This window comes from Rhodamnia argentea, chromosome 3, assembly GCF_020921035.1.
Source record: "Rhodamnia argentea isolate NSW1041297 chromosome 3, ASM2092103v1, whole genome shotgun sequence".
NCBI lineage: Eukaryota > Viridiplantae > Streptophyta > Magnoliopsida > Myrtales > Myrtaceae > Rhodamnia > Rhodamnia argentea.
Genome location: NC_063152.1, coordinates 33,945,842 through 33,972,764, shown reverse-complemented (window position 1 = coordinate 33,972,764; position 26,923 = coordinate 33,945,842). Strand labels below are relative to the sequence as shown.

Below are 26,923 nucleotides of genomic sequence, written 5' to 3'. Positions count from 1 at the left end.
ACGATATGTAACCTAGGTGTTTTGTCTTAGTCATATGCCTTCTCCTAGGATAAGAATATCCTGCCATCGTCTTACCCGGCTCTCACGTGAGGCCCCCGTATTGTCATTTTAGATTCCTAATTCTGATGACATTGTCAGGACCATGCTTGAACTTCGTTAAGGACAACTTAGATTTCCTCCGTTGACAATGGAAACGAAGGTTTCTTAGGAATCCAAATCCATCACTAACAATCTCGCTTTCAACCCTCGAAGACAAGTCAGTGTAACCAACTATACCCACAAAGTCCAGAGAAATTTTGAAAAAAGTCTTCAACCTATTACACTTGTGTGACTTCAGTCGTCAACCTTTTTATTTGGTCCATTTAGTCCTAAACTTTTCGATAATATCCTAATAAAATCTATCCGGTTAATTTTGGTTAGGACCCTCGCCAAATGTGGGTTGGGAGACCCTCGCCAACACTTGCCCTCACCTGTGGAGGGCGTGCACGATCGTTGCCTAGGTGAGGTCAGCCATTGCCTATGGCATGTAGCCAGCGGCTAGCCATTGGCAAAAAAAAAAAAAGAAGGAAAAGGAAAAAATTGAAAAAATTATTACAAAATTGTAAAATTGTCAACGTCTAACGGTCGGCGTTAACATCAGCGATTTTGGGTAAAAATTGGCCGAGCAGACTTCAATGGCAAATCTGCAAAAAATTTCGGACTCAATTGTCAAAATTAAAAGGTTTAGGATTAAATTAGCAGAAGTATAATAAATTTATGACTTTGTGGTAATTTTTACCTTGTTTGACAGTCATAGAGAAAACAAGCTCCGACTCTGACACACCACTACAGATTGGTCTCCTAGAGATCATAATCGGACCTCGGGTACGGAATGAAGAGGCGATTTTGGGGTCCGAACATTGGTTCTGTCTAAGAAAGCTTTCAACCCTAGGAACGGACTCCAGGACCCGAGTAGGTAGTTGGGTCATGAGCTGTTGTCCCAAATTGTCATCTGTTATAGGAACAGACTTTGCTAGCATAACAGTTCTTTAGTGATTGTGAGAATAATAGCATGTCGTGGACTACAAATTCTTGATGGAGTGAACTCCACAATAATTTTTAATTATTTATTTTTTGTGACTCACACTATGTTGTCAAATTAAAAAGAAAAAACTGCCGCATAAGCATATTCCAATCATAAAGTTACTCTCGCTTGCACGTAGGCATTAGAAAGTTTATGCCTTCCTTATGAAAAAGAACTTTCTATCACCTTATGCCCAACTTTGTTCCCTTTTGCTTTTCTGTACTTTTCCTTATTTCCCTCTTCATTTTCAGCGATTTGTCGATTCATGATGCTTCTCAACATTTCGCGGACGAAGCATTAGTAAGAATTGGATAGACCTGCGTGATGTAGGAAAATTACCGATTTTTATGCGATTGGCTTCACTCAGCGAATTAAATCTAGACGGCGGCGTCGAGCTGCCGCCAAGGTAAAAGTACGTCGACGACACGCGAACTAACCTCGAAAGGTCGTCGGCAAGCTAAAAGGAGGGAGCATTCCCTACCTCAGTAGACAGTAGTCCGAGCGGAACTTGGTGGTTCTCGAAAAAATTATACGGGAAGACAAATTATTCCTTATTTCCGAAAAAGGTATAACATGATCATATTATATATCAAATTCAATTTGGACGACATAACTAAAATAATGGATCTCTCATGAGTTTCGTCTAATTTGATTGTGGCACATAGTCGTTTGTAACATTTCAATTTTATGTAAATGGCTTTTATATATCGTATCACATTTTTTTTTGTAGATATGTATATTCCTTTAATAAAACCCCAATCTATGTACCTCCACGTCACATCATCACCTTATTTTATGAAAAGAGCTTCTACTCCGATAATTTGATCATACGGTCGGATTATTTTTTACCACACGATCTTTCAATCAATGAGTCTTCAATGCGAAACACGCGACGATAGTATGTGAATCTACGGTTGAAATTGTATCGTCCCCGGCCGCACAGTCAAGGAAGCTAGGATATTTTGAGTTGGCCCTCCCTCACAAAGAGCCCGTGAAACCCGTAGGGTACCCTCCTGGGTAGCCTGACGGAGGCCACGATCTCCAGATCGGGCGTCTTGGCATCCATCACTAAGAACCTCGACTCTCCTCTGTACTCGTCGTGCACGTAACTCACCACGTAACCGTCGTCCTCCGCCGCCTCCCGATTGCCCGGCTCCCTCGCCACGAAGAACGGCTCGCCCCCGTAGCACCCCGGCCCGAACATCCGGCAGGCCACCGTGCAGTCCTGGCGGTCCGACCTCGACACGTCCAGCTTCACCACCCCGGACACCTTCGGCATCGGGTCCCCGACAGCTCCGTACACGTACTTGTTCCTTCTCGCCACGTACCCGGGGTTTATCACTGCAAAGTCGAGGTTCCTCGCCGAGAGGGGCTGCCTCGACACGACCCCGGTCCTCAGGTTGATGCGCACTTTCTCGACTAGTGCGTGGATGAGGTCCATCCTCTCGAGCGTGTGCTCGACGGACATGATGTTCGGCGCGATCAGCACCACCTCGTCTCCTTCCTTCTCGTCCCAAGCGTTGATGGCGTGGATGATGTTGAAACCCGGGACGTCGAACCACCGCATCTCCGACTCGTCCTTAGCATACCGGGGGATGATCCCGAGCCGGGGCACCTTGCCTGGGTCCGTGCCGACCGGCGATCCGCCTCCGAATATCATGTCCATCGGGTTCATCCCGATTTGTATGTCCGAGAAGATGGCGTACTTCTTTGTGATGGCGAAGTCGTGAAGAAACGAGGGCCGGACCATCGAGAAAATGGGCACATCTGGCAGCTTCTTCCCATTTTTGTCGAAGCGGAAGTAGGTCAGAAAGGGCGGGACCGGCCCGTACCGGAACGCAAAAGCCTCGCCGGTCTCGGGGTCGACCTTGGGGTGCGCAGTCATGCTCATGAACAGCTTGCCGTCGAAATCCTCTCTCCGGACAGTCTCCACGTCGCCATCTGGTGTGACCCGGACCTCGTAGGGAAGGTCTGACTCGCCAAGGGCATAGAGCCGGTTCCCGAAGAAGGCCAAGCTCGTGTTGGCGAGGCCAATGCCGTTGGCCGGGTTGAACTGGCCGGCCGCCATGCGGGCAGCCAAGAGGGCGCCACGGGCGGCAGAAGCGGCGAGGCCGTTGAACCCAGAGAAGACGTTGGGGAGGACCGGCATTCCAAGGCTGTTCTCGACAGAGTACTTGTGGGTGCGGACGTATCGGCTGCAGAGGCGGGCACGGCCGCGGGAGATTTTGATGGAGTGGAGCATACCGTCGCCGTCGAAGAGGTGGTACGGGCCACGGGGGAGGAACTGGGGGTTCGGGCCGTTGCGCAGGTAGGCCCCGTCGAGGCAGGCGGGGAGGCGGCCGGACTCGACGAGGCAATCGGTAGGGGGGAGCTCGTCGGGTACAGGGGCGAAGTTACCAGAGAGGACGTGGCAGGGGTCGACGGAGGGCTTGAGCGGCGGGTCGATGAAGTTGTTGATGAGGCCATCCAGGGCGCTGAAGATGGTCACGGGGAGCGACGTGTCTCTTCTGGGTCCGGTGGGTGGTGGTGGTGGTGGGGGGGCAGTTCTGGGGAGTGATGAGAGTGGTGGCGATGGTTGTGCAGGCGGCGAAGGAGGCGATCTTGTCGTGGTGGTGGTGATTTTGGGCGGTCTTTCGTCGGTGCGGACGGAGGTGACGGAGAGAAGAGGAGGAGAAGAAGGAGGAGGTAGTGGTGGAGGTGGAGGATTAACGGCGGATATGAGGAGTGATTTCGAGGAGGTGGAGGAGAGGAAGGAGGAAGACAAGGCGTCCATGATTGTACTAGTGCTGCCTTCCTCCTCCTGCTGTGCGTGGGGAGCTGAATTATGAGGCGAGAGCAGTGGGCCTATTTATGAGCGGAAATGGTTCATTTTGAAAGAGATTCGTTAGCCTTACAAAATACATTATAATGGTCTTGGGGTCCATATTCGACTTTTATACCCGACCCGACTTCTGTTGCTAAATCGCTTCCATATTTGACTCAACGTAGGAAAACGCATACTCAAAATTGAGGCGAGAGTGAGAAACGAGCGAGTGTCAGACCAATGAGGGCAAGAAAACGTAGTTTTATGTACTTATGACTCTAGAGACTTTTAAATGAGCTTCCTTTCGCGTCATTTTTCCATTTTAGAGATTTAAAATGCATTCCGCATACTAAGCATGACATAATACTAAGCGCGTCGACAATTAGCTGCATCATTCATTGTTCGATTTTGTAAATCAGTTTCAGCGTTCTCGTTATCCCTAGAAAATGTAATATCCGGAAGTAATTCGACATTTTTACTATATAAGAGTGAAAAGAATAATTTTTATTTATTTATAAATAAATAAGCCAGATTCTGGCACTATATATATATATATATATATATATATATATATATATATTAAACTCGGAGCAAACTATGTTAGGACAAGATTTTTGTCTACAAAAAATGGATTAACATCTCGAATTCAAAGACGTAAGAGGAGGAGAAGATGCTTGATGCAGCAGGTGGATCTCGTGGCACGGCACGTACAGAAAACAAGCTTGCTTTTCGTGGTCGGTCGAGGTTCACGGCCAATTCTAGACATTGGATTTGACTTATTAAAACCAGACCAAGGCATGAAACACATTCACCTTTTTGAAGGGCCACCAGGTAAAACCTACGTTTGACTCAAAAAAAAAGAAAAAACCTCTCCCTTAGGCTCAGGGTTTCTCTCAGCCGCAGCCCCCTCCCCCCAAAGAACTGTAGCAGACCCACGAGGGAGGGATGTCCCTCTTACGGCTTTTCTCTCTCGATCTAGAGTTTCATATAGATGTGCGTGCTCTTCTATCTCAATCTAGATATAGACCTAGAATTTTCAAGACGTTATCTGTGTTCTTTTAATCTATTAGAGCTGTTGTAGTTTCTACATATTGATGATGCTTGGGGGGTCGAATCTAGGCGCGCGCCCCCTTTTAGCAAAGTTGTAGTTACTCGAGAGGGTTTTTTGGCGTGTGCTCATCACTGATGATGCTAACTCGGTGATTAGTGGTCGTTTTGTGCTTTTGTGCTATGATAGATACGTTTTTTAGGATTGGGCTAGTTTTTGCAGTTTGTATCAAGTTGATTCACTTTTCATATTTACTTAGTTTGTAAATTTTGCATCTTTACCTTGAAATTATGTGCTTATTTTTCGTATGAAATGAAGCTTTCATTCCAACAAAAGGTTTTTTTTTTTTTTGGGTGGGGGGGGACCAATTCATCTACCAAAAAATTATAAAAAAAAAGTTCTAAATTTATTATAATTACATCAATTTAATTATAAGCCTTTTTTTTACCAATTCAATCCTAAAAATTTTATATTTGTGCTAATTCAATCCATCCAGCTAATTTTTTTTTTTTAAAAAAGTTGGTAGAAATATCCAATTTTTAAAAATAATTAATTAAAAAAGTCCACATCAATGCCGACAATACCACGTCGGCATTGACCGGCCAAAGTTGGTTAGATGGACTGAATTAACACAATTATAATAGGAGAAGGGAGGCCAATCCATTGATGAGATCAAGCTCGGCTGGACGACATTCTCATGGCTCAAGACAAGTGGAGCTATCCGAATCCATGCCAAAACAAATGACAGCAAAGAAAATTATCCAAAAAGTCTAAAATATATTGGGCCTTTGTCAATTTAGTCCTAAATTTTGTAACGTTTTGTCAATTGAGTCTTGAATCTTTTCATGTTTTTTAATTGAATCTATTTGGTCAATTTTGGACAAAAATCACCGATTTGAACATCGGGCGTCCTATGTGGCATGGCTGGCTTTGATGCGAACAATTATTTTAATTTGACAATGACGCCCTCGCCGACTACTAGGTGAGGGCCACGAAGCCCTCGCAGGCCGCCGACAAGGGCCGCAACGCCCTCGCCCAAAAGAAGGTGACTTGCATAGATAATTAATCGGGCGACCCTCGCTGCGGCTAGCAAGGGTTCAACGATCTTCGCCTAGTGGCCGGTGACCCTTGCTGGCCACAGAAAGAAAAGAAAGAAAAAATATGAATGTTAGAAAATAGTGAAATATAATTAAAATTGTCTATATCGGCACTAATCGTGCCAAGTTGGACAAATCGTGTCCATGTTAACGATTTCAACCATAATTGGCCAGATGGAATCAATCAACATAATGTGAAAAAGGTTTGAGACTCAATTGGCACAATTTAAAAAGTTTATGACTGAATTAATAAAAATATAATATATTTAGGACTTTTTGGACAATTTTTCTAGGGCTTGTATTTTTGGGCGTAAATATGTTTGTACCTAGTTACCGAAGCACGCCCAACAAGCGGCCCATTTAGAAACCCTTAAAGTTTTTCGATACATCCGACTTAGACCGTCCGGCTTGGGTCGAGAACGCCCTAAATTAATGTCCACCATGTTCCTTTCGTTCAAGCATAATATATTGTTGTCTCAAGAATCAGATGACTACAAAACCCTTCAAATTACTCGACCATCCTACCCGACAAGGCTTATGGTACTTAAAAAGAGGCTTGGTGTGTCCAACGATTCACTAGTCCATGATCATCATCCGCCACTTCCTCTTTCAACGATGTATCTTATCTTCCAAAACCAGAATGCATTACACTGAAGGTGCCTTAGGGTCTTTATGGTAACGTTTATGTTCTTAGGAACATATTTGGAACAGAAACATTTTTTTGTGTTTTTGTTCCCGGCTATGATTTTCGGGAACGTAAACGCGTTTGGCAAGTACAAAAAAAAAGTACTCTTTTCACCAAAAGGAAGGATCTACAACCGGCGGCCGGCGGCAAAGGCACCATGCTGTCGGCGGTGGCGATCGGCGGCGGTGGAGGCGGTCGACGGTAGGGGGCGGCGACCGGCGACCGCTTCAACTCCTCACCGACGATGGTGAGCGTTGGTGGTTTGCACAAGCTCGCCCTCAAGTTATTTATAAAAAGTGTTCCAAAATCCGTAAACAAGTTTTTTTTGTTTCTCATTTTTGCTCTAAAAGTGTTCTTTTGGAAAAAAATTTTACCATACGCATTTCTGAAGTGTTACCATACGGACTCTTAGCTACTCATTTTTTTTCTCATGTAATTGTACGGCTATCGCATCATCGACTCCTCTTCTTAAGCAGGCAACCTAGAAAGTGGAATCATAATTTTCCTCTTCACTCTTCTTCAAGCAATGGTTAAAAAACTCGGTTATGTTGTCATATCAAACTCCACATTTGCTACTTGATTTTCTTCCTTTTTACCATTTATACCACCAAAAACCCTTAACCATGCCGCCGTGACACCAATACCCCAAACTGTGCTTTTGAATCAACGAGCAAAACTCCTAAGCGCTGCCCATTTGCGATACCGGTAGCGACAAAAGGAGATGGATGCACTGGTGTCATGGTGGACAAAATTCACGGGTTTTTTTTTTTTTTTTATGTGGCAAATGGAGGGTATTTTTCTCACACTGCTACAAGCTCGGCGATTTTGACGATACGAAAGAAAAAATTTGGTTATTGGTGTCACAATGAATGTAATTTAGGGTTTTTGGCGATGTGTTCCGTTCCTCTAAACAAATGGAGTGCTTGGGTACAGACATACATAAATACATAACTAACAGCAAAGGACACATCAAGTATTAATATTTGTGTACGGTACTCATTTTGGTGCTAATTTTTTTTTTAGGATCACTTAAGTGCCAAATAGGAGAAAAAACGATTACTTTAATGCCAACAGCAAGAAATTCCGACGATTTCACCAGAATTGGCACTTAAATAAACGTTTTTCAAAAAAAATTAGCACTTAAGTGATTCAAAAAATAATCATTTTAGTGCTAATTCGAAGAAAAAACGATTACTTTAGTATCAACGGCAAGAAATTCCGGCGAACTCACCAGAGTTGGCACTTAAATAATCGTTTTAAAAAAAAAATTGGCACTTAAGTGATCTAAAAAAATATCGGCATCAAAATAAGTGCCGTATAGAAATATCAGCACTTAAGATATTCTTTTGCCCATATATATATATGTTGCGGCTGGATTGATTGAGGCATTGATCTTTCAGAAATTTGTACGAAACCTGAGGACGTGAAATGCCGGAAAAGAAGATAAAAATCCCACATTCGGTTAGCGTCGCTATCAGGTCCCCCCGCAACACCTTCGTTGTTCGATCGGAAACGTTAATGCTGTTTTGGTGTTTTTCTTGCCCGAGACACGGACACCCCCACAAAGAAGGAAAAGATATTTTCATCTACACGCAGATGCTGTCCTTCTTCATCTTCATTTATCCAAAACAAGCAAGTTTTGTGGCGGGGTGCACATTCCGAACGCGCCAAAAGTCCGCGGAACCGGATCATTAGTCACTCGAACATTTCGATGCGCGATGCGTAACCCAGTTCCACCCGTCTTAAGATTCGGATCGCCTCCGCCTGGCTTGCTGGCCTCCATGAATTCTCCCTAACATCCGCTGAAATTATGGCCTCGGTCCTTCGACCCATAAAAATAATCACCTATTGATAAATAAATAAAAAATGAAAATCAACGGGGACTTATTGCACCTCTCGTCTTTCTCCGATCAATCTATGCAAACACCGTCTCAATTCGAGCATCCCTACCGATAGCGACAACCGTATGAATCGAAAAGAAAGACGAAGATTTCTCCCTTGAGAGTACACGCGACTGTTTCGAATCAACAGCTCCGCAAAATGAAATGGGCATCGATTACAATTCAGTAGGCCGGACCCGGTCTACCAGTTGAAGCACATGGAGCCACGCACGACTGATGTCACACGTTCTTCTGATCCAATCCAAGTCCGGAAAGCAGCCATCCATCACATGAATTTGCATGCGTTTGCGTGGGAATATCAAGGCCTTGGTGAAGAGGAAGGTGGTGAGTTCTGTGGTGCACGTTCCATTGGAAAGGATGATATCTTCCTCGGGGGGACATAAATGCTCTACAGGACCACCACCGCCCCTACCAGACATGGAAGTGTCTCATCAAATTATGCTCACTTCAATTGTCCAGCCAAAACAAGAAAAGTTTAAGACAAAAGCATTATTGATGTTAAGTAATAGATTGTGTTTTGTGTGCACGACCCATTTTCGAGCACTTCAAAGTTAGAACAACACGTACATAATTGCTTAATTCAAGAATTTGGCTGATTAGATTCCGTCTTCTTCTCCCGCTACGTTCCGGGTTGGCCGATTCTTAACGTGCCTCGCAATTTTTTTTATCAATTTGGATGTATTTCCATTTTCTTTTTCCAATATTTAGAAAAAAAAGTTGTAACGGGTGAGATAATTCTGACATAAAGCGTCATGTCAAAAGCTAATTAGATGGTCCTGAAGATCTACAAATATATATTTATTACGGGGCGAGTAATTCGAAATATTAACCGAATTAGCAAGATTTTGGGGCACACAGATTTTTTAGAAAGATTTATCCAATCAGTCTTAAACCTAATGTACCGATATAAAGTAAATTTCAATATTTTTCAAGTTTGCTAATTTAGTCTTAAACCATTATGCGATATTCTAATATGGACATTCCAGTCAATTTCGTCGAAAATCGCTAACGTGGCGATCCGGTCATCGCCGGCCGTCCTACGTGGCACACCGTCACGTCAGCGATTTTCAGCAAAAATTAGCTTGAAGGATTACATTAAAATCTCGCTCAAAAAATTAGGACAAAATTAGCAAAATTAAAAAGTTTAAGATTGAATTGACATCCGTTTGGTAAGTTTAAGGCTGATTGAGCCATTCTCTCCCAATTCTTCTGTGTCGTTCGCAAGAAACTCAGTTCGATTATTATGGTTTTACCCACCACTGAGCAGGTTTTCTGAACCAAAATATCTAAACCTTTTCATGGAGTCCATGATGATCGATGTAGTACCATGAGTCATGATATGCTCATACACGCGTCTTTTTCCACTTGCAAAAGAGAAAAAGGATAACATTCCAGAAAATTAATCTAATAAATGAAGATTTGCGGTACTAAGAAACAATAAAATTTTGGTGCTCGATAAGGAAGATTGACCCTAAAATTTGGAAAAACCTAAGAGATTTAACGAATCGCCTTGACATCTTAAATTACTTTTTAACACGATCTTATCTTTTAGATAATGTCGTACGATGATTATTCATCGTGATATTATGCACAGGCTTTAGTTAAAACTTAACTGTAAACCCTTAATGTTGAAATTATTATTAACAATCTTGTTCTTTTCCCGTTTTCTGCTAAGCCACGACTTCTGAAGTTTAGAGCGTCTATATATGATTTGTAAATATACGCTATGTTAAGTAAAACGCTGGTCCACAACAAATAGTTGATCCATCGAAAACAGGATCGACGTTTTGTAAGATGGAGCGAAAGATTCATAGACAAATTAAATTATCATTTCGACATCCATTCATGGGGGCCGTGGCTCGGGCGGAGCCGAAATTGTCTGTTCACTAACTGCTGATAGCGACAAACAGAGCCAGAAAGATCAAGCTAAGGAATACCAACGAACATGATCAATTTAATGGGGTCCTGAGCAACTGCAACCAGGCACTTCTAGCACGACTCAACATCAATCAAAACGTAACGAGATCATAAAAAAAATCTCCCACTTCCAATAATGAAAGCATCGCCATCTCGGCAGCAGATCGTGATCGAAAGAATGGTCACAATTAGCTCGATACGAGAAGAAAGCCACCATATGAATGGATCAGCTGTGTTCCTCCCATCGCTTGAGGGGGACGCATCCTCACGGATGAGTAGAACTGATTTTAAGCCCAGCGTGAGTATGGCTGTGTGTGTCAGCAACATCTCTCTGACATGATGTGTCGGGCCGAGCAAGTTCATATTACTAAACTGATGACATAGCACAAAGAAGACACAGGCAGGACCACAAGAGGAAACCCTGATGCAGTGCGAGAATACAATGAATTACTTCACCAATTCATACATTGTAGTAAAGTCTCCACCTTTTGATGCCTACAAAAATCTAGCGCCAGCTGTCACAAGACTTGCCTCAGGTGTTTCATGGACATCTTGTGCGGAAGGAATTGACTTCAGAGAAGGGAGAAAGATATCAAAGGCCTGAACCTTGACTTCAGAGAAGGGAGAATAAAATCTTAGGAGTTTCGGGACCAGTTTATACCCAAGAAGATGAGATTCAGATGCATCAGCAAACACAAATTAACAATACTACAGAACCATGGACCATTAACTTACGATATCAGATATTGACCTGATGGATGGCACGGGAAGCCCACATTCAATCACCATATCATGAGAGGAAACTGGGGATGGTATCAGTCCTGATGTGTTATGAGTCTGCTAGACCTGATTTCTTGACTGTAACTTGCCTTACATGGTTGGCAAAACAGAACTTATGAAACTTTTGTGGCTTGAAATGTCTGCTTAAAGAGTCATGTACTTGGTCTGTCAAAGGGACATCAGGGCCTCTAATTCCTGTAAATTGTTGATGTATTCACTTCTACCCTCGGAAGTTCAATCACTTAGCCCTGTGAGCTACCATAAGATGGTCATTGGGATTGTTGAGAACCTTCGTATGCTAGCATTACTGATAGATAGAACATATGCATGCCTCTTCTTACTTGTGTGATAAAAGGCATCAAGGCGAAAAAGGCACCACAGAATGAACACACACAAGGACAGAAGAAGAAACACGCATTCAGACAAAAACAGAATAAGGGCTTGGGCCTCGAAAAAGAAAAAACTTACCACGAAAAAGGGACTTGGGCATAGACAGGCTAAAGCGCAGCATCAAGGAGAGTGACAGTAGACTTAACAAGTGAACTGATTCAGGCCAACCAATTTTGCTAGAATCCCAGATAGTTGAACGGACAGAATAATCCATGGCTCTGGGGAACAGCATTGAAATGACTCGGAGATGATTTGGCCAAAACAGAAAGAGGCTTGAACTAACGCAATCCCAGAAAAAGATTAAAAAAAAAAAAAAGAGGCAAAAGAGATGCCCTCTCTCTTCATTTTCCCCTGGGGCTTTGATACGACTCGCCTAGCATCAAACTACATGAAAGTTATGGGTTGGAAACTTCCCAAACATATGTCCCCAAGAAGCTGGCAGCACGGGATGATTTCTTTGTGGATAATTAACTAGACAAAAAACTCATAATATCAGTAAGACTAGCTTAAGACCTAAATTACGGAACTCAGTATTATTGAACCATAAAGCAACTGGCACCGCACCTATGGAACCACAAACCATTCTATCGTACACACTGGACCATCTGTTGCTTTTAGGACTGGCAGTCCTGTGCAAACAACTCAAGTAATTCAATAGATGTCGTTCTGCAATGTCCTTTCGATATAGATCGTAACTAAACTGATAAATGGTTTGGTAGCTTCAAATATCTTTGAAAAATTCAATGGCGGCCATTCAATCATAAGCAGTTCCAAGAAGCCTTGACAAAAAAAACCTGCAAAGTCAGCTATCTTTTAAAAATGGTGTGGTGAACTTCTTGGTAGCTTCAAATTCTCAAAGAATGAAATCATATTTCTTTTTCATTTTTTTTAAAAATGAAACAGGACAGAAGTAGTCCATCCATGCAGAAGGGATTGGCATTTAAATCTCACCTTTGATCCAATCTGGTGGAGGAGCAAATGCATCAGTAAGGCTATTCTGAGATCCAGTTCCACAAGCATTACTCAAATTTGCTGATGGTCAAGGAGTTTTAACCCCGGAAATTGAGTTTAACTGTCTTCCTTGTTCATAACGATCCCAAGGCAAGCTTCGGATGAAGATTTCATCAATAAACCAGAGAAAAGCAATAAAGAATTTCAGATATGGATCGATGGGCTGCAGCTCATTGAGACCCTGATTTACAACAGCATGCAGGCTGTAAATCTTCAGCCTCTCCTTCAGTCCCTGTGTGTTCATGTATCGGTTGGTATACGATCGATTGCAAGAAGTTGAAATATGCATATTTCATATCAAACTGCATATCATACCCTGAAAATTTGCACTTGTTATTTAGCACCTGAAGATCATCATGAAGTTTCTTGTTTTTTTGCACTAATCACTATGAAGTTAACTCAAGAAATGATGAAATACTGCATCCTTACAATAATTAACAGCAATGGTGAGTCCTGTGTCATCTGGAATCTGTCTAACATGATGAAACCACATACTTGGTCTGCAACAGAGTCACGTGAGAATTAGATAGGCCACACTAGTCAGCACTACACTCAACCGCAGAAACACCATTGATCTGGGCGTAATATTATAAACATGATCGTCCAAACACCTGTTCTCCCACATACTTACCACACCCAATTGTGACTTTTATAAAGGGAAAGAAAATTGAAGCTGGCGCACTATCCTTAGATATTTATAAATAACCAGAAAAGCTGATCCCATACACCAAGACAACTTCTGCTATCCAAATATCAATTGAACAACTATCTACGTCTCAGAAAGTAAATCCAATGGAATTTCTGAATTTTTCGTGTCTGGTTTAACTTCAACTTTTTCTTTTTTGCTTAATCAAAATTTATCAGTTCATGCACTTTTACTTTTTGCAAAACAATACCACTGAAACTTTCATGACATATAAACTTTGCCATGTAGATTAATGTAAAACAATTATTTTAAGTTTTGGCGTGAAAATAAAAAGTACTTTTTGCTTGTAATTTATCCCAAATGAACGGGCCTCAATGGATATACCCCAAGAAGAAGAATGCTTCGGGGCAGCTTTCCTCCCCTCAGTTTCATAAAAATATTGAATCTTAACTTGTCTAAAGAAAAAACTATCTGGACACTTCACATCACGATCTCCTGTATGATAACTTTGTGACACCTTTATCTGATAGCACGATCCAGATCATAAATCAACACTGCAGCCTCCAAGTTTCGTCATTCAACTGCTATCTTTGATTAGAAGTAGGAATGACCAGCAGGCCCACATCTCCACCATGATTGATTACTAATTGATAACACTTTCTGTCCACAAACACGCTCTAAGGCGATCAAGCATGTATCTAATTAAGCTAAAAGGCTAAAATTACGGAGCTTGACCACCACACTAAATCTACTTTATCTGACGGATTCTATCATTATAACCTCAATCATCTAGAATTACAAATGATCATGCTCAAACACAACGAGCCAATGCCTCCCATTCGTTCCTCCAAGCACAAAAATTCTGACCATCCTACTGAAAACAGTGAATTGAAATCAGCTAGAACACTTACAAGTAAAGGATCTCCCCAGCCTTGACCGTGCACTCAAACGGCTTGGGACCACTGAAATACAATGGAAAATTCGCCGTCTCACTCTCCAAGTTCTCTGGCAAAGGATAAGGATTGACACTGCACCAAGGTACATACTTGATTGGTTCTTCCACTTCCAGCTTGAATTCCCCAGTTTCCTGCAAATCCCACCAATCCAAAAGGAGTGCCAAAAATCACCTCAAAACAAAAAAAACTACAACAAATCACAATTCCGAAACCAACCTTAATATACGAGTACTGGGCTGCGGGGTAAGCTTTAATATACATACGATGGACATCGGTCGGAGGAAGGAGCAGGAAATGCTTCTCGCCGGTGACAACAGCGTAGAGATTCTCGTAGTGATCCTTGTGAAAAGAAGTCTCCGAGAAGTGATTCCCAATCCACAGATTCACGGCCTCCGGCAAGGAACCTAGGGCTTCGCTCGCCCACGGAACATGCTCATCGCAATCGCGAGCCAGAGGTCCGTACTCCGATCGGAAGCAATCGTTCTGTTGCTGCGCGTACGCGACAAAATTGCTCTCCCGACTACTCCTCGAGATCATCTCCAGCGCTTCGGCAAATGGCACACGCTGCGCGTGAGCAGAGGCGAAGCAGAGAGGCGGCGGCGGCGGCGATGAGGCGGAGCAGTCAATGGGAGCGAGCGAATCGGCGCGTCCATTGGGGGTGAGATGGACGGTGACGGAGGAGGAAGAGAGGGCGCGAGTGAGGTATGCGCGGTCGCGCCAGAGAGCGGTGGCCGGCCAGTGAGCGGTGGCAGCTTTGGAGATGAGGCAGGGTTTGTTGAGAGAGACGAAGTCGCGAAGGAACTCGAGCGGCGCCGGAGGCGAATCGAGGCGGTGGACGGAGGAGGTGTTGCCGAGGGTCAGGTCTCGAACCTCTCGCCACAGCGATTCGATCAGCCTCATCGACAATACGACCTTCAACAGTCCGCCACGAGCGTGAAGAAATGTGCTTTCGCGATGGTTGTGGTCACAGAGGAGATCCACGCGGGTGAAGGTGGATGAGAAGGATGAGAAGCTAGCTAGCACTTGTGCTTCGAGTGGCAGCTCTGTCGCCACCACCCCGTCGCTGCCGCTCTCGGCGCCGCAAATCCCCTCCTCGCGATCTTGGCTCCCCCAGGACACGGCGGCGAATTGCGACTCGCCAACTCGGTCGGGGTTTCGACCAAAAAATGGAAAAAACTCGGTCGGGGGGCATCACAATTTGCCCATTCTATAGGTTCGTCCCAGACATTTGAATAATCTAAATGCTCCCCCGATATTTCAAGATATTTTGCAATTTACTCCTTTGTCATCGAGTTCGACCGAATTTTTCTCCGATCGGCGAGAACGTCACCAAACGTGGGTGCCGCAAGGGTGGCTTGATGGCGCAACCACCACTCACGACCTCGCCAATGGGGGCATTGGTGGTTACCTCCACTACCAGCCACAGTCGAGTTTGCCTCCTCTCTAGCTTCATTTATTTAGCGAAAAAATGTGGTGTTTTTAAAAAATATTTTTCAGAAGGCCGTTTTCCAAAACAATAATGATATTATTTTGTGTTTGGTTAAAACCTAAAAACGAATTGAAAAATAGTTTCAGCCGTTTGATAAGAAAAATCAATTTCTACCATATACCACTAGCGACCTCGCCAACGGGAGCATTGGTGGCTACCTCCATTGCTAGCCAGAGAGGATGCCAACACAGTCTAGTCCCCCTCCTCTCTGGCTTCATTTATTTAGCAAAATATATATATATATATATATATATATATTTCTAAAAGGCATTTTTTAGAAAGTCGTTTTTTTTATAAGAATAACGATATTTTTCGGTATTTGGATGAAATCTAAAAATGAACTAAAAAATAATTTTAAGGAAAATCAATTTTTACCTTACACGACTTTTAATAATTTTTATATTTTTACTTTTTTATAAAAAAAAATTGATTTTTTAACTATTTTCTTTTATCTTTTATTTTTTTATTTTCTTTTTGTTCTTTTCCTTTCTTCTTTGGTCGGCGACTGACCATGGCCATCGAGCCTCACCACCAGTCATCAAGGTTTGACCTAGCCAAATTGCCTTTGACCGGTCGACGGCCGTTGCGGTGGCATACAACCAGAGACCGATAGAGAAAGAAAAAAGAAAAAAAAATATAAAATTATAAGTTAAAAAAGTAAAAAAAAAACTCGAAAATAAAAAGAAATAAAAGAAAGGAAAAATAAAAATGATTAAAAGAAAATGAATGGGGAGGAGTGGAGAGAGGATAGATGAGGGAACGTATTTTTATCTTTTTAAAAAGAGAAAAGTATTTTCCTCATTTTTGAAGGTAATTTTTTTTATGGGTGGAAATGTTTTTCCTAATTAGCCGACAACACTTTCGAAGTAAAATTTCTGCTCCAAAAGCATTTGGTTACGCAACTTCGTTTTTCTACTTTTGAATCATTTTTTTTTTTTTTTTGGTTCTAAAAGTAGTTTTAGAGCCACTTGAAAAAGTAAAAAAAAATTACTTTTGTCCATAAATAGAAAAATCAACTTCTACTCATAAGTAAAATTTAAAAAAAAAAAATCAACTTCCGGTCAAAAGTTGATTTCTAGAGTAGCAATATTGCCATTCCTCGAATCAAACACGGAAAAATTCAAAAAATATTTTCTCAAAAGTAATTTGCGTGAAACAAACGGAGCCTCTATCTCTAGCCTTTTTATTTTGTTTCCCAAGCAATATTTTCTACTGTTTATTAGCCTTTATACGAAATTAATCATTAATTTCGTACTTCTTTGTTTATAGGTACTTACTTTTTGTGCGAAATTCGCCCTCCATTGCCGAAGTTAAGCAGTCACGCGTAGACCCATACAACAAAAAGCAATCACGCTTAAAGGTATTGCAACAATAACCATCGAAATGATGACTCTCCACTATATTCAAATCATTGTAATATGAACGTCAAATATGCACGGAAAAGTTTATGAAATTGGCAGAAAGGCAGAAAGGCAAAAAAGCCGGATCGTTCGTAAGAATGGATTTCTATTCGAAGAGTGCGTAACCGAATGGTTAAGTTAGCACTATTCCGTCAATTTCCAATCCAATTTGGTATCGGGAGGAGACCACAATTTAATATTATCGATTCACATGGATACATAAAAGAAAAAGCTCTAAGGAGGAAAAGAAACTAAGATGTTTGTTTTGCGAGAAATAAATGATTCACGAAAATATTTAACTTTTGTCACGATTCCAATTTAACCCACACAATTGTGATATTATCCCCATGTTTCTTGTGGTAAGATGCACCATTCGTGTACGGGCCGGTGTTCAGAAATCGAAACTCAAAAAACTTAAGATAAAACCCTTACATTGAAGATTCGAAGCACAACTCAATTGCTTTCAAGTGTTGAAAAGAAATAATGACATAAATGGTTTATGAATTTTGGCTTAGTGTGCAATGTGGTCCATGTGCTTTTAATTTGATCAATATAGTCTCTAAACTTTAGCTCAATATGTAATGTGGTTCCTGAACTTTTAATTTGACCAATATAATCCCTGAAATTTTTGAACATGTTCAACTTAGTCCATAAATTATAGAAAGATGTTCAATGTAGTCCTCCCATTAATTCAAGTTCGGGGACTGCTTTGAACATTTTCTTATAGTTCATGGACTAAGTTGAACTTGTTCCAAAAATTCAGGGACCACATTAAATAAATTGAAAGTCTAGAGAAGACATTGCACATTGGTGTAAAGTTCGGAGACCATATTGATCAAATTAAAAGTTTAGGGATCACATTGCACCCCGAACCAAAGTTCATGAACCATTTGCGTCATTTTCCCTTCTGAAAAGATCAAAGGATGCAATAAAATGTAGGGTCTTGCTAATATAACAAGGTGACACTATAACAGTAGAATGCTGGGCATAAGATCATAGGTGGGTCCTGCTAAAATTGTTAAATATTTTTAGCCATCCATAACACTTGCGATTGATATTGTACCATTATATGGTTATACGATCGACTTCTCAAATCCTTAAAATTTATGGGTCAGAGTAAAGCTGTAGACTATTAACACGAGGCCTTTCGCGGCCATTCTAAATGTACGTACTCTTATCTAGTCAAATATATATAGTAAGGTCCTCCGGACATTCAGCTATGTGGGTGCCATAATACTGCTCTGTCTCTAAGAATATGGATCTCCTTGTCTTTGACCAAATTTACCACAGCACCTTACAAAAGCAGACATGGATTGACATTTGTAATTACAATTATCCACCCAAAACGGCCTGCTCGACCAACTTGATGGATGTACAGCTCTCTATTGTTGGGAAGATCATAGCTGAAGTTGATGACAAGACAAGCTTCATAGTGTATCGAGAACGATTCAATTGTCCATCGCACAATTAAAATGTTCGTTGTGGAACAGGGAAAACAAGGAATTTGTCCTTCCATAAAAGCAGGCATCCGACACGCGAATGACTTGATGCACACAGAAGAAAAAAAATTAGTACGATGTAATGTCGTCACCTGCATTAATGTGATGGAAATTTTCAGGACTAAGCTGCTCTACACCAACCCCTCGAGCGCACACATCAGCAGTGATGATCAACCGAGTCGCCCCAGATCGAAATCCAGCCATTACTGCATCATTCTCGCCATGCACGAAAGACACGGTGAAGTTACGATCACGCATCTTTTTAGCAAACCATTACACCTGCTCGACAAATATAAGGAAGGCATGATGAGCCACAAACACGACGTAGATCGAAGGAAATGGTGCAGTGGAGATCGTTTAACAATCTCTAAGTCATCGAGACGTTCATACTCGACCTCAAGTGTGGAACCTAACTAGGTTGGGGTCGTACCTTCTGCTTAGCCGTTGAAGAATACAACTCCTTGGCTTACGGCGCAATCGTCATATATATTGCACCAAAGTGTCAAATTTTCAATCTAAGTTTTGATCGACGGGCTGCAACCATACAAAGAAAAGGAAGGAGGGTGTCATAAAAATTATCATAACCCATAGCCGCAATCAAGTGCAACTAACCCAATATAGCTCACCTCCAGCACATCAACTCATCAACTCGACCGAAATTCTCACCCCTTAAAGGTGATCGTTGGGCGACCTCAGGATCTGGGCCGGGCTTTAAGGTTGGCCGGAGCCTTTTTGCCAAGCCTGCCCTGCGTAAATTGAATATCTATCATAGTTTTCTTCGCAACACATTAAGAAAACGTGGTATGCTCCTCACTGAAGCGCCCGGAGGCAAACCGGGAGAAAACGCCGCAGATCACGTTCGAAACCTTCAAGTATGTCTCGAAACAAGCTGCCCTCTCCCTTTTACGCCTCAAGCCGTACTACAGGTTTGTGCCCAAGCCCGAGTTCACAAATTCTGAGATACGAATGGAGTTTGCTTCGGTGATGATGAGAATGGATCGTTCTTATTATTCAGGGGCCCGTGCTGGATTCCAGTGATGGAATCAGACAAGCTGTTCCGGTCTACGAAGGCAGTGTACTGCCCCCATGCCGTCCTCCAGCTTAAGCTCGCCGGGCGGGACGCGATGGAAAATCTGATGAGGAACTTGACCGAGAGAGGACATCGGTTTACCACCGCAGCAGAGCGAGAAATCGTGTACGACGTCAAGGAGAAGCTCGCGTACGTGGCTCTGGATCACGAGCAGGAGCTCAAAACTGTCGGAAGCAGTTCGATGGTCGAGAGGGACTACGAGTTGCCTGATGGACAAAGTGATGATCATCGGGGACGAGCGCTTCTGATGCGCTGACATCACGTTCGATCCGTCGCTTGTCGGAATTAGAGAGCGTGGAATCACGATATCACGCACTATTCGATCTTGAAGTGCGATGCCGACATCCGAAGAGACCTCTTTGGGAACATGGTGCTATCCGGCGGATCGAGTATGTTTCCAGGAATGGCCAGACGCTTTAAACAGATCACCAATCTCGCACCCGCCTCGGCAAGAATCAAGGTGGTAGCTTCTCCGGAGAGGAAGTACGCCGTTTGGACTGGAGGGTCAATACTCGCTTCTCTTAGCACGTTTCAGCAGGTACTTAAAAGCATGCACGACGACAGTTCTATTTTTCTGTATTTCTATCTTTTTGTTCGGGAAACAAGTTTGGAACAGAAGTACGTCCGGTAAGGTGGATTTTTTGTTAGCTGTCGTGACAACGTCGGTAAGAGTCCAAAGCCAATAGTTAAAAATATTGCCAATCGTCTGACCTTTCAATAATTTGTTAGTAATATATCGATATATTTTTTATATTACTAACTCTTGCCGGTTTACAAACTACCGACTTTTCTTATCTTTTACAAATTTTTAATTGCTTTTTCAAGGTCGTAAATTTACAACTTATAGAAATTTACCAATCTTCAATTAAATTATTTACCAACTTTTATCCAATTGAATTATCATGACTACTTACTTTCATTTCAATTGCGTATCGAAATTTATTTGGTTTTGTCTTTCTAATGTATCGATTTTTGTGATAGTTTACCAACTAAATTTTGTTCACCAATTTTCATTTAAGTGAGTGACTTTATGAGTCGCGCTTACGAACCCGTCAGTATCACCAACTCTTCGGAGAAACTATCGACCCCATTTAAACTAATTACAAATGTTTCTCCGATTAAGTTAGCAAATGTTATTGATGTTGGTAACTTTATCAGAAGTGCTGGTAAGTTATCAACAAATTATAGAAAAAAAAAAGTTACCGTTCTTTGTTTTTATAATATTTTTTTTACACCTACTAACATTTATCAAATTTTTTTTCGGAATAATTGGATGCCGATGTGGACATCGAAGGCGGAGTACGATGAAACTGGCCCAGCCATTGTGCCCAGGAAGTGCTTGTAGACCTGAGAAATTGCAAATGGTTGAGACTGTCCTATGGTTCTGCCTAATGTACATTTGAATAATACAAGGTTAGCGATTCTCGTAGTGAAATATGTGTCATATGTCTGTTTGTTCAATTCGCATTTTGAGATGCATATATAGATTCAATCCTATTGTATAGATGTCAATTCAATCATCAATCAATGCAACCTTAAACCTTTTAACAATTTATCAACATAGTATTTCCGAGCCAATTTTAGCCAAAAATTATTGATTTGGACGCATGGTACGGCCGACGCTATAGTTTTTGCAACTACCCCGGCAACCTTCGCCCGCCACATTGGAAAAAAGAAAATAAAAAAGAGAATATTTAAAAAAAAATTACAGAAATTGTTTATTTCACGCTAGCCATGTCACGGAGGACGGCCTAACATCAACGATTTTCGGCGGAAATTGGCCAGAAGAACTTCATTAGCAAATCATCAAAAAGTTTAAAACTAAATTACCAAAAAAGTGTTAGACTTATTGTGCAGACTAAAATAAAATTAGACCATTAGCGTCTTGTTCGCCTGAAAATGATTTTGATTTATGACGTCAGGTTGCTATGTGATTGTGCAGTTGAAAAGGCTCACGTCGGTAAAAGAACCAAGAAAATTTTAAAATGATCCTTGTATAGATTGCAATTGAATGAAGAGAAACTCTTCACTATATCTAAGCAAAACCAAGTAACAATTTTGCGGACGAGAGAATAGCGCAATTTATGTGTATGGTGATCAAGAGCACATGAGAATAGGTCTCATAATCAATGGGAGATATACTGTTGGGACTTTGGTTTCAAAGTCCCATAAGAAATTGAATGAGAAGTGAAGGATGGAGAGTCTCACACTGGAAAAAGAGTATATGTGAGATGGATTTAAATATTGAAACCTCATAAATGGGTTTGGATCCCGAGGGGCATCTCACTTTTGTGGAAGGGAGAGGACCTATGCAAAGCTAGGTTGACCCGTGCGCGCCGCCGCCCACGCATTCCTATTTTTTTTTATACCCATCAATTTTATGTATTCTATTCTTTTTAAACCAAATGGACAATATTTGAATGGACATGTCCGAACGGGTATGTTTGTTCGGAAATTTTTTCTTTGATTGAACGAACATGTTTGTTCGAAAAAAGAGAGCTATTCGGTTCGTGTTCCTTCATTAAGGTTCATGATCCTTCATCAACGAAACCGTCATGATTCACGAAGGTTCACAATCCTTCATCAATGAAACCGTACGGATTCGTGACTCTTCGTCAACGTTCATGTTTATACTAATATAAATAGTTTTCAAAGGGTTGGTTCAAATGTTTGCTCGAAATAATTGTCTCTCCCTCATTTTTTCTTCTAAACGTGCGTTTCCATTTCATCATTATCATTTGTGCGATTAATCTGCGAAGTTGCGTTCGAAGATTTCCTTTGGAGAAGTACCTCTTTATAGGAAAGACGACCGGCTCTATCCTAGGAGGCAATTGTCCAAGAACCTTGGGTACCAGTTGAGAGAACAAATTTGTCTTAAGGACACAACGTTATTTTGTTGGGCTCGGATCATTCGTCTACATTCGGATTTCTCACTTTGCACTTGATTTCAGGTTTGTCTATCAACTTTATTTTATATATACGAACACTTATAAGCAACAACATATACACCATCGAAAAAGATATATGTATAATCCTGAGGGACACCGACAATCAAGGTTATATCATAAATATCTCTATTAGGTTCAACCGTATAAAAAGAGCGCGTCACTTTCCAACGTGAACCAACACCAACTGACGCGGAAATGACCGGTTTCGAGGGGAAAAACACCGATTATCATCGACATTGGAACGGCGTGGATTAAAGGTGAGTGATACTTTGTTAATAAGAATTCGAGTTGTGTACATTTGCGCGGTTGGATGTGTGCACAGGTCTGCAATGGAGAGGGAAATGCTCATGTTGTGCAGCCCCGTGTCCATCATATTGAACAGGCCGGATTCAGCGGAGAAGATTGCTTCGGGTCTTGCTTCGCAACGTTTGTTGGCCACCCAGAGCACCCCGGTCCGGCTCGTTCATGGTCCGAGGGACAGGGAAAGACGCGTGCTTCAGGGACGAAGCCCATCTCAACCGGGGCATTCGCCACCTGAAGTGCTCGACTCGAGCGCGGGCTCGTCTGCGATTGGGACGGAACGGTTGGGATCTGGCATCATGTTTTCCACGAGGAGCTGGAGGTCGGTCCTCAAGAGCACCCTGTGCTTCTCACCCGGAACACCCTTCAACCCGAAAGCTGACAGGGAGAAGATGACACAGATCATGTTTGAAACATTCAACGCTCCCGCCCTGTACGTCGCCATATCAGCCGTTCTTGCCGTTTATGCCTCCGGTCGCACGATAGGTTTGTTGTAACCGGACTATATGAATTCCCAAAAAGCCTAGAGCTCAATGGTGTCATTCCTGTCCTAAAACTTTGATTCTTTTAGGAACTTGCTTCTTAAGGTCGCTTTTATCGAGGTGGCGTGCTCAATGCTGGTGGCGGAGCCACCCATGCCGTTCTGATTTCGCTACTATTGTCCATTTTCCATCACGTCATTGTCATGAGATCCGTCGAGCATTGATCGAACTTGTACTAGATTCTATTAGATTGCAAGATTCCTAATCCTCTCTTTTTGGATGCAGATGCGGGTAGCGAAGGCAGACTACGACCAGTGTGGCCCGTCCATGGTTCACAAGAAGTGCTTCTAGATTCGGAAAATCTTTTAGGATCTCCTGGAGCATGGCTCACCATGCCGGGCCACCCAAACTAATCGCTGCATGCCAATCATTACGAATTTCGTTTGTTCTGTTTGAAAGCAGCGACAACCTCACGTCCGGCAATGCGCTTGAGCGGACGAGGAGGACATGCTCCGGGAAACACCTGAAAATACTATCCCAAGATTTGTTGTACTTGGATAGTAGGATTGGCGGATGGCATTTCGATGAGCAACATAAGGATGGTGTTTGTCAATCAGCATCACTATCTGCTTCTCTCGACGGGCACTCGGTCTTTCGCCTGTAAACCAGATGTGAGTCCATTCCAGCAATCGTGTGCAGCATCAATCCACAGAGCCTCGACCCAATTCGGTTGCTTCTCTCGTTATTGCTATTCCCTTTTGCGCACACGCACCAGTGATCGCGACTACAGCTGCGGCTCCCCGGCTTCGGCTTAGCATTAGGAGGACCCATCAAGAAGGAGGTAGCTCCGCCGATTCCTAGGATTGTGTGGGCAATGACACGTGCGTTGTGCTCTGCCTTTTTGGACTCCTGGTCCTGGACGGGTTTGTAAGCTTTCCGCTGCTCGCTAATCGTGGACAAGCTTGAAGGGTCGGCTCAAGATAAGCTCCATCACAACCTCGAGCTCCAACCTCTTCAACCCTTGTGCTGCAATTTATCTCCACCGTGAGCATTGGATGTAAAATGAGTATATGAGAGTTGGCTCAGAGTTCTGCTCCCTGATCCGACAGGTCGTGTACAGATCCCAGCAGAAGGACGCCGTGTTCTTCGAGTTCCTCAGGCTTTCTGTGCCAGACCCGACATGTTAAACCTGTCAATTCAGAGCGGTTTCTGTGTTCAGATCACCTCATTTTAACCAAATGCAATCTTAGACCTAGCTGCCAATAACTTATAGTATTCATGCCGGAAGCCTTCGATCCCTTCGCTTTAAGGTATTTCGCCTCCTGTTCGAGTTCTGTTAACAGGGCTTGTAATTGATTAAAACATTGCCTCGCAGAATGTCACATTAGTATCCCTGGTAATACTCTGCTTTCGATTCTCTCCCTGCGATTTTTCGTAAGTGCGTTAGTCAATTCATTCATTTCTATGTTTTAGGATGATGAATGTGTCGACTCCTTGATCTGATCACCTGAAGTCCAGCCATCTTGCGGCCTGAGCTCGCATATAAGAAAAAAATTATGCACAATTCTGCGGTCGACGTGAGCCCAATCCGGCCGATCGGATTTGGCGATTAAGTAGTCTAGTCCCACGCGTCCGATGATCAAGTCTAGTTCAGCACGGAACTTCAGGTGCTGAGCTTGAAGTCTCTCACGTGGCGGCGGAGGAGGAGAAGTTGAAGTACACGCGGAACTATCAAGACGGGACTTCACCACTCATTACATTGATGACTGAGAAAATCAATCGCCAACACAGGAGACGAAATTCGAATTTCCAAGGCGAAAAAGTGAATGAAAAACTGCACTAACTCTTCGACAATCAAGCTTGCTCTGTCGCTTCGTGAGAAAGAGATGCCGTCGCTCCGCCGTTCTCGGAGCACTGGGCAGTGCCGTTCTCATGCTCCGAGCAACCGGCGACGACGCAGCTACTGCGACAGGTCGGGCAAGACGACTTCGAAGACAACCACTTCTCTATGCATTGGTCGTGGAATCCGTGCCCGCAGCTCTTTAGGACCCTGATCTCCTCCCCTCCCACGAACTCGGTCAGGCAAATCGCGCACTCCGCCTCCGCCCCTGCCAGCTCCACCTCCGGCGAGAACACTACCAGCGCCGCCGCCGCCATCGGAGGAGCGGCCGCTTCGCCGGAGGACTTCGGCTCGGCCTCGCCCCGAGCCAGAGGAGGCAGGCGGGTGGGCGGCGGCGGAGGAGGCTGGGGGGCGCCGCCGCCGCGGAGGAAGCAGCGGACGGCGAAGATGAGAGCGAGGGCGCAGATGACGAAGCAGAGGACGAGTACGACGACGTAGGTCTGGAGGTCGCCGGTGGAGCAGTCGGAGTGGGGCGTGGCCCGCCAGCTGCAGCCGTGGGGACCGCACGTCGCCGCCGGCGGGGGAGCGAGGTGGAGGGCCGGGTGCATGGCGGTCGCCGCAGCGGCTCTCGTGGCTGTTTCCATCGGCGACGGCCGCATTTTCGCGCGCCCTTTCGTGTGATCCAAGCTCTGTGTTCGGCTTTCAGCGCAAGAAAGAGGGGAGTGGGGTTTATCTCTGAGGCTTTTGCATGACACGAAGTTCGTTTTGCCTTTACAGAGCACAAAGCAAGCAGAGAGAGAAAGTGGGGGGAGCGGGAATTTATAGGTAGCAAGAAAGGCATACGTGCCCCTCTCTCTCTCTCTCTCTCTCTCTCTCTCTCTCACTTTCTGACCTCAGAATTGCGAAGCAGAGTACTCTCCATCATCTCTCCGCAGTAAAACAGAGCAAGACAGGTCAGAGTCGTGGACCGTGGTACACAGTACAGATAAGGAAACCACTCTCCCCAATAATGCAAGCGCCTGCATTCGCATGAAAATTCCTTGAAATGCAATAGAAAAGACCATCCCGAGAAATTCACGCCGGCCGCGACCCGGGTTCTCGCTCGCGCTTGCGAGCCCGTGGGTCCTCCGACGTGTTTTGTGTTTTCGATCCGTTCCGGTAATGCGACTTTTTCAGTCGATCGATATCAGCGAATCGAGAATTTTGATTGGTTCTACTTTTCGCAATCGACAGAATCGTGACACCCACGTCGCCTTTTCGCTTGGAATTTTGCAGAGTCCACCAAAATTCAAGATTTCCAATCAAAGTCACCTCCTTTAGTAACCGGTGCAAGAAAGGTGACCAGAAGACGAGGGCCAAAAAGGACGGCTCCTGAATTCTCCGGCCGATGGCCTTTGCTTTCCAGCCTGTGTGCCCCCCATTTCAGCTTTTCTCCGACCATTTTTGGACGAACACGTATCCTATGTAGCTTCAAAATTATCTCCCTGTTTTTTAAAAAAATTTGCAGTTGTTAATTTGTCCAGGACAAGAACCCAAGCAACATCTTCAGTTGCATCGAAGTGCTGCCATAGGCCCATC

At 43.3% G+C, this 26,923-nt stretch overlaps 3 protein-coding genes and 1 pseudogene across 3 annotated transcripts; 1 reads left to right on the top strand and 3 right to left on the bottom strand.

The window, feature by feature from the left end:
* Positions 1-2,011: 2,011 nt before the first annotated feature.
* Positions 2,012-3,851, bottom strand: LOC115748051 (probable carotenoid cleavage dioxygenase 4, chloroplastic). Its single transcript, XM_030684424.2, has one exon. It carries the CDS (start codon positions 3,834-3,836, stop codon positions 2,016-2,018), a length of 1,821 nt encoding a protein of 606 aa, XP_030540284.2. The 5' UTR covers positions 3,837-3,851; the 3' UTR covers positions 2,012-2,015.
* An 8,948-nt stretch (positions 3,852-12,799) lies between these two features.
* Positions 12,800-15,450, bottom strand: LOC115748052 (bifunctional peptidase and (3S)-lysyl hydroxylase JMJD7). Its single transcript, XM_030684425.2, has 4 exons — positions 14,514-15,450; positions 14,253-14,428; positions 13,125-13,195; positions 12,800-13,011 (listed from the first exon to the last, which is right to left on the bottom strand). Exons 1-4 carry the CDS (start codon positions 15,195-15,197, stop codon positions 12,866-12,868), a joined length of 1,077 nt encoding a protein of 358 aa, XP_030540285.2. The 5' UTR covers positions 15,198-15,450; the 3' UTR covers positions 12,800-12,865.
* A 4,038-nt stretch (positions 15,451-19,488) lies between these two features.
* Positions 19,489-23,856, top strand: LOC115748055 (annotated as a pseudogene).
* A 1,354-nt stretch (positions 23,857-25,210) lies between these two features.
* LOC115748038 (RING-H2 finger protein ATL79-like) lies at positions 25,211-26,189 on the bottom strand. Its single transcript, XM_030684406.2, has one exon. It carries the CDS (start codon positions 26,002-26,004, stop codon positions 25,360-25,362), a length of 645 nt encoding a protein of 214 aa, XP_030540266.2. The 5' UTR covers positions 26,005-26,189; the 3' UTR covers positions 25,211-25,359.
* Positions 26,190-26,923: the final 734 nt, after the last annotated feature.

What these genes read in the sequence shown, in the direction of transcription:
- LOC115748051 (XM_030684424.2), bottom strand. Translation starts at nt 3,836, where the DNA reads ATGGACGCCTTGTCTTCCTCCTTCCTCTCCTCCACCTCCTCGAAATCA.
- LOC115748052 (XM_030684425.2), bottom strand. Translation starts at nt 15,197, where the DNA reads ATGAGGCTGATCGAATCGCTGTGGCGAGAGGTTCGAGACCTGACCCTC. An exon ending in CCCAGTACTCGTATATTAAG is followed by an intron (nt 14,429 to 14,513) that starts GTTGGTTTCGGA and finishes TGGGATTTGCAG; the next exon opens with GAAACTGGGGAATTCAAGCT. An exon ending in CACCATTGCTGTTAATTATT is followed by an intron (nt 13,012 to 13,124) that starts GTAAGGATGCAG and finishes GCAAATTTTCAG; the next exon opens with GGTATGATATGCAGTTTGAT.
- LOC115748038 (XM_030684406.2), bottom strand. Translation starts at nt 26,004, where the DNA reads ATGCGGCCGTCGCCGATGGAAACAGCCACGAGAGCCGCTGCGGCGACC.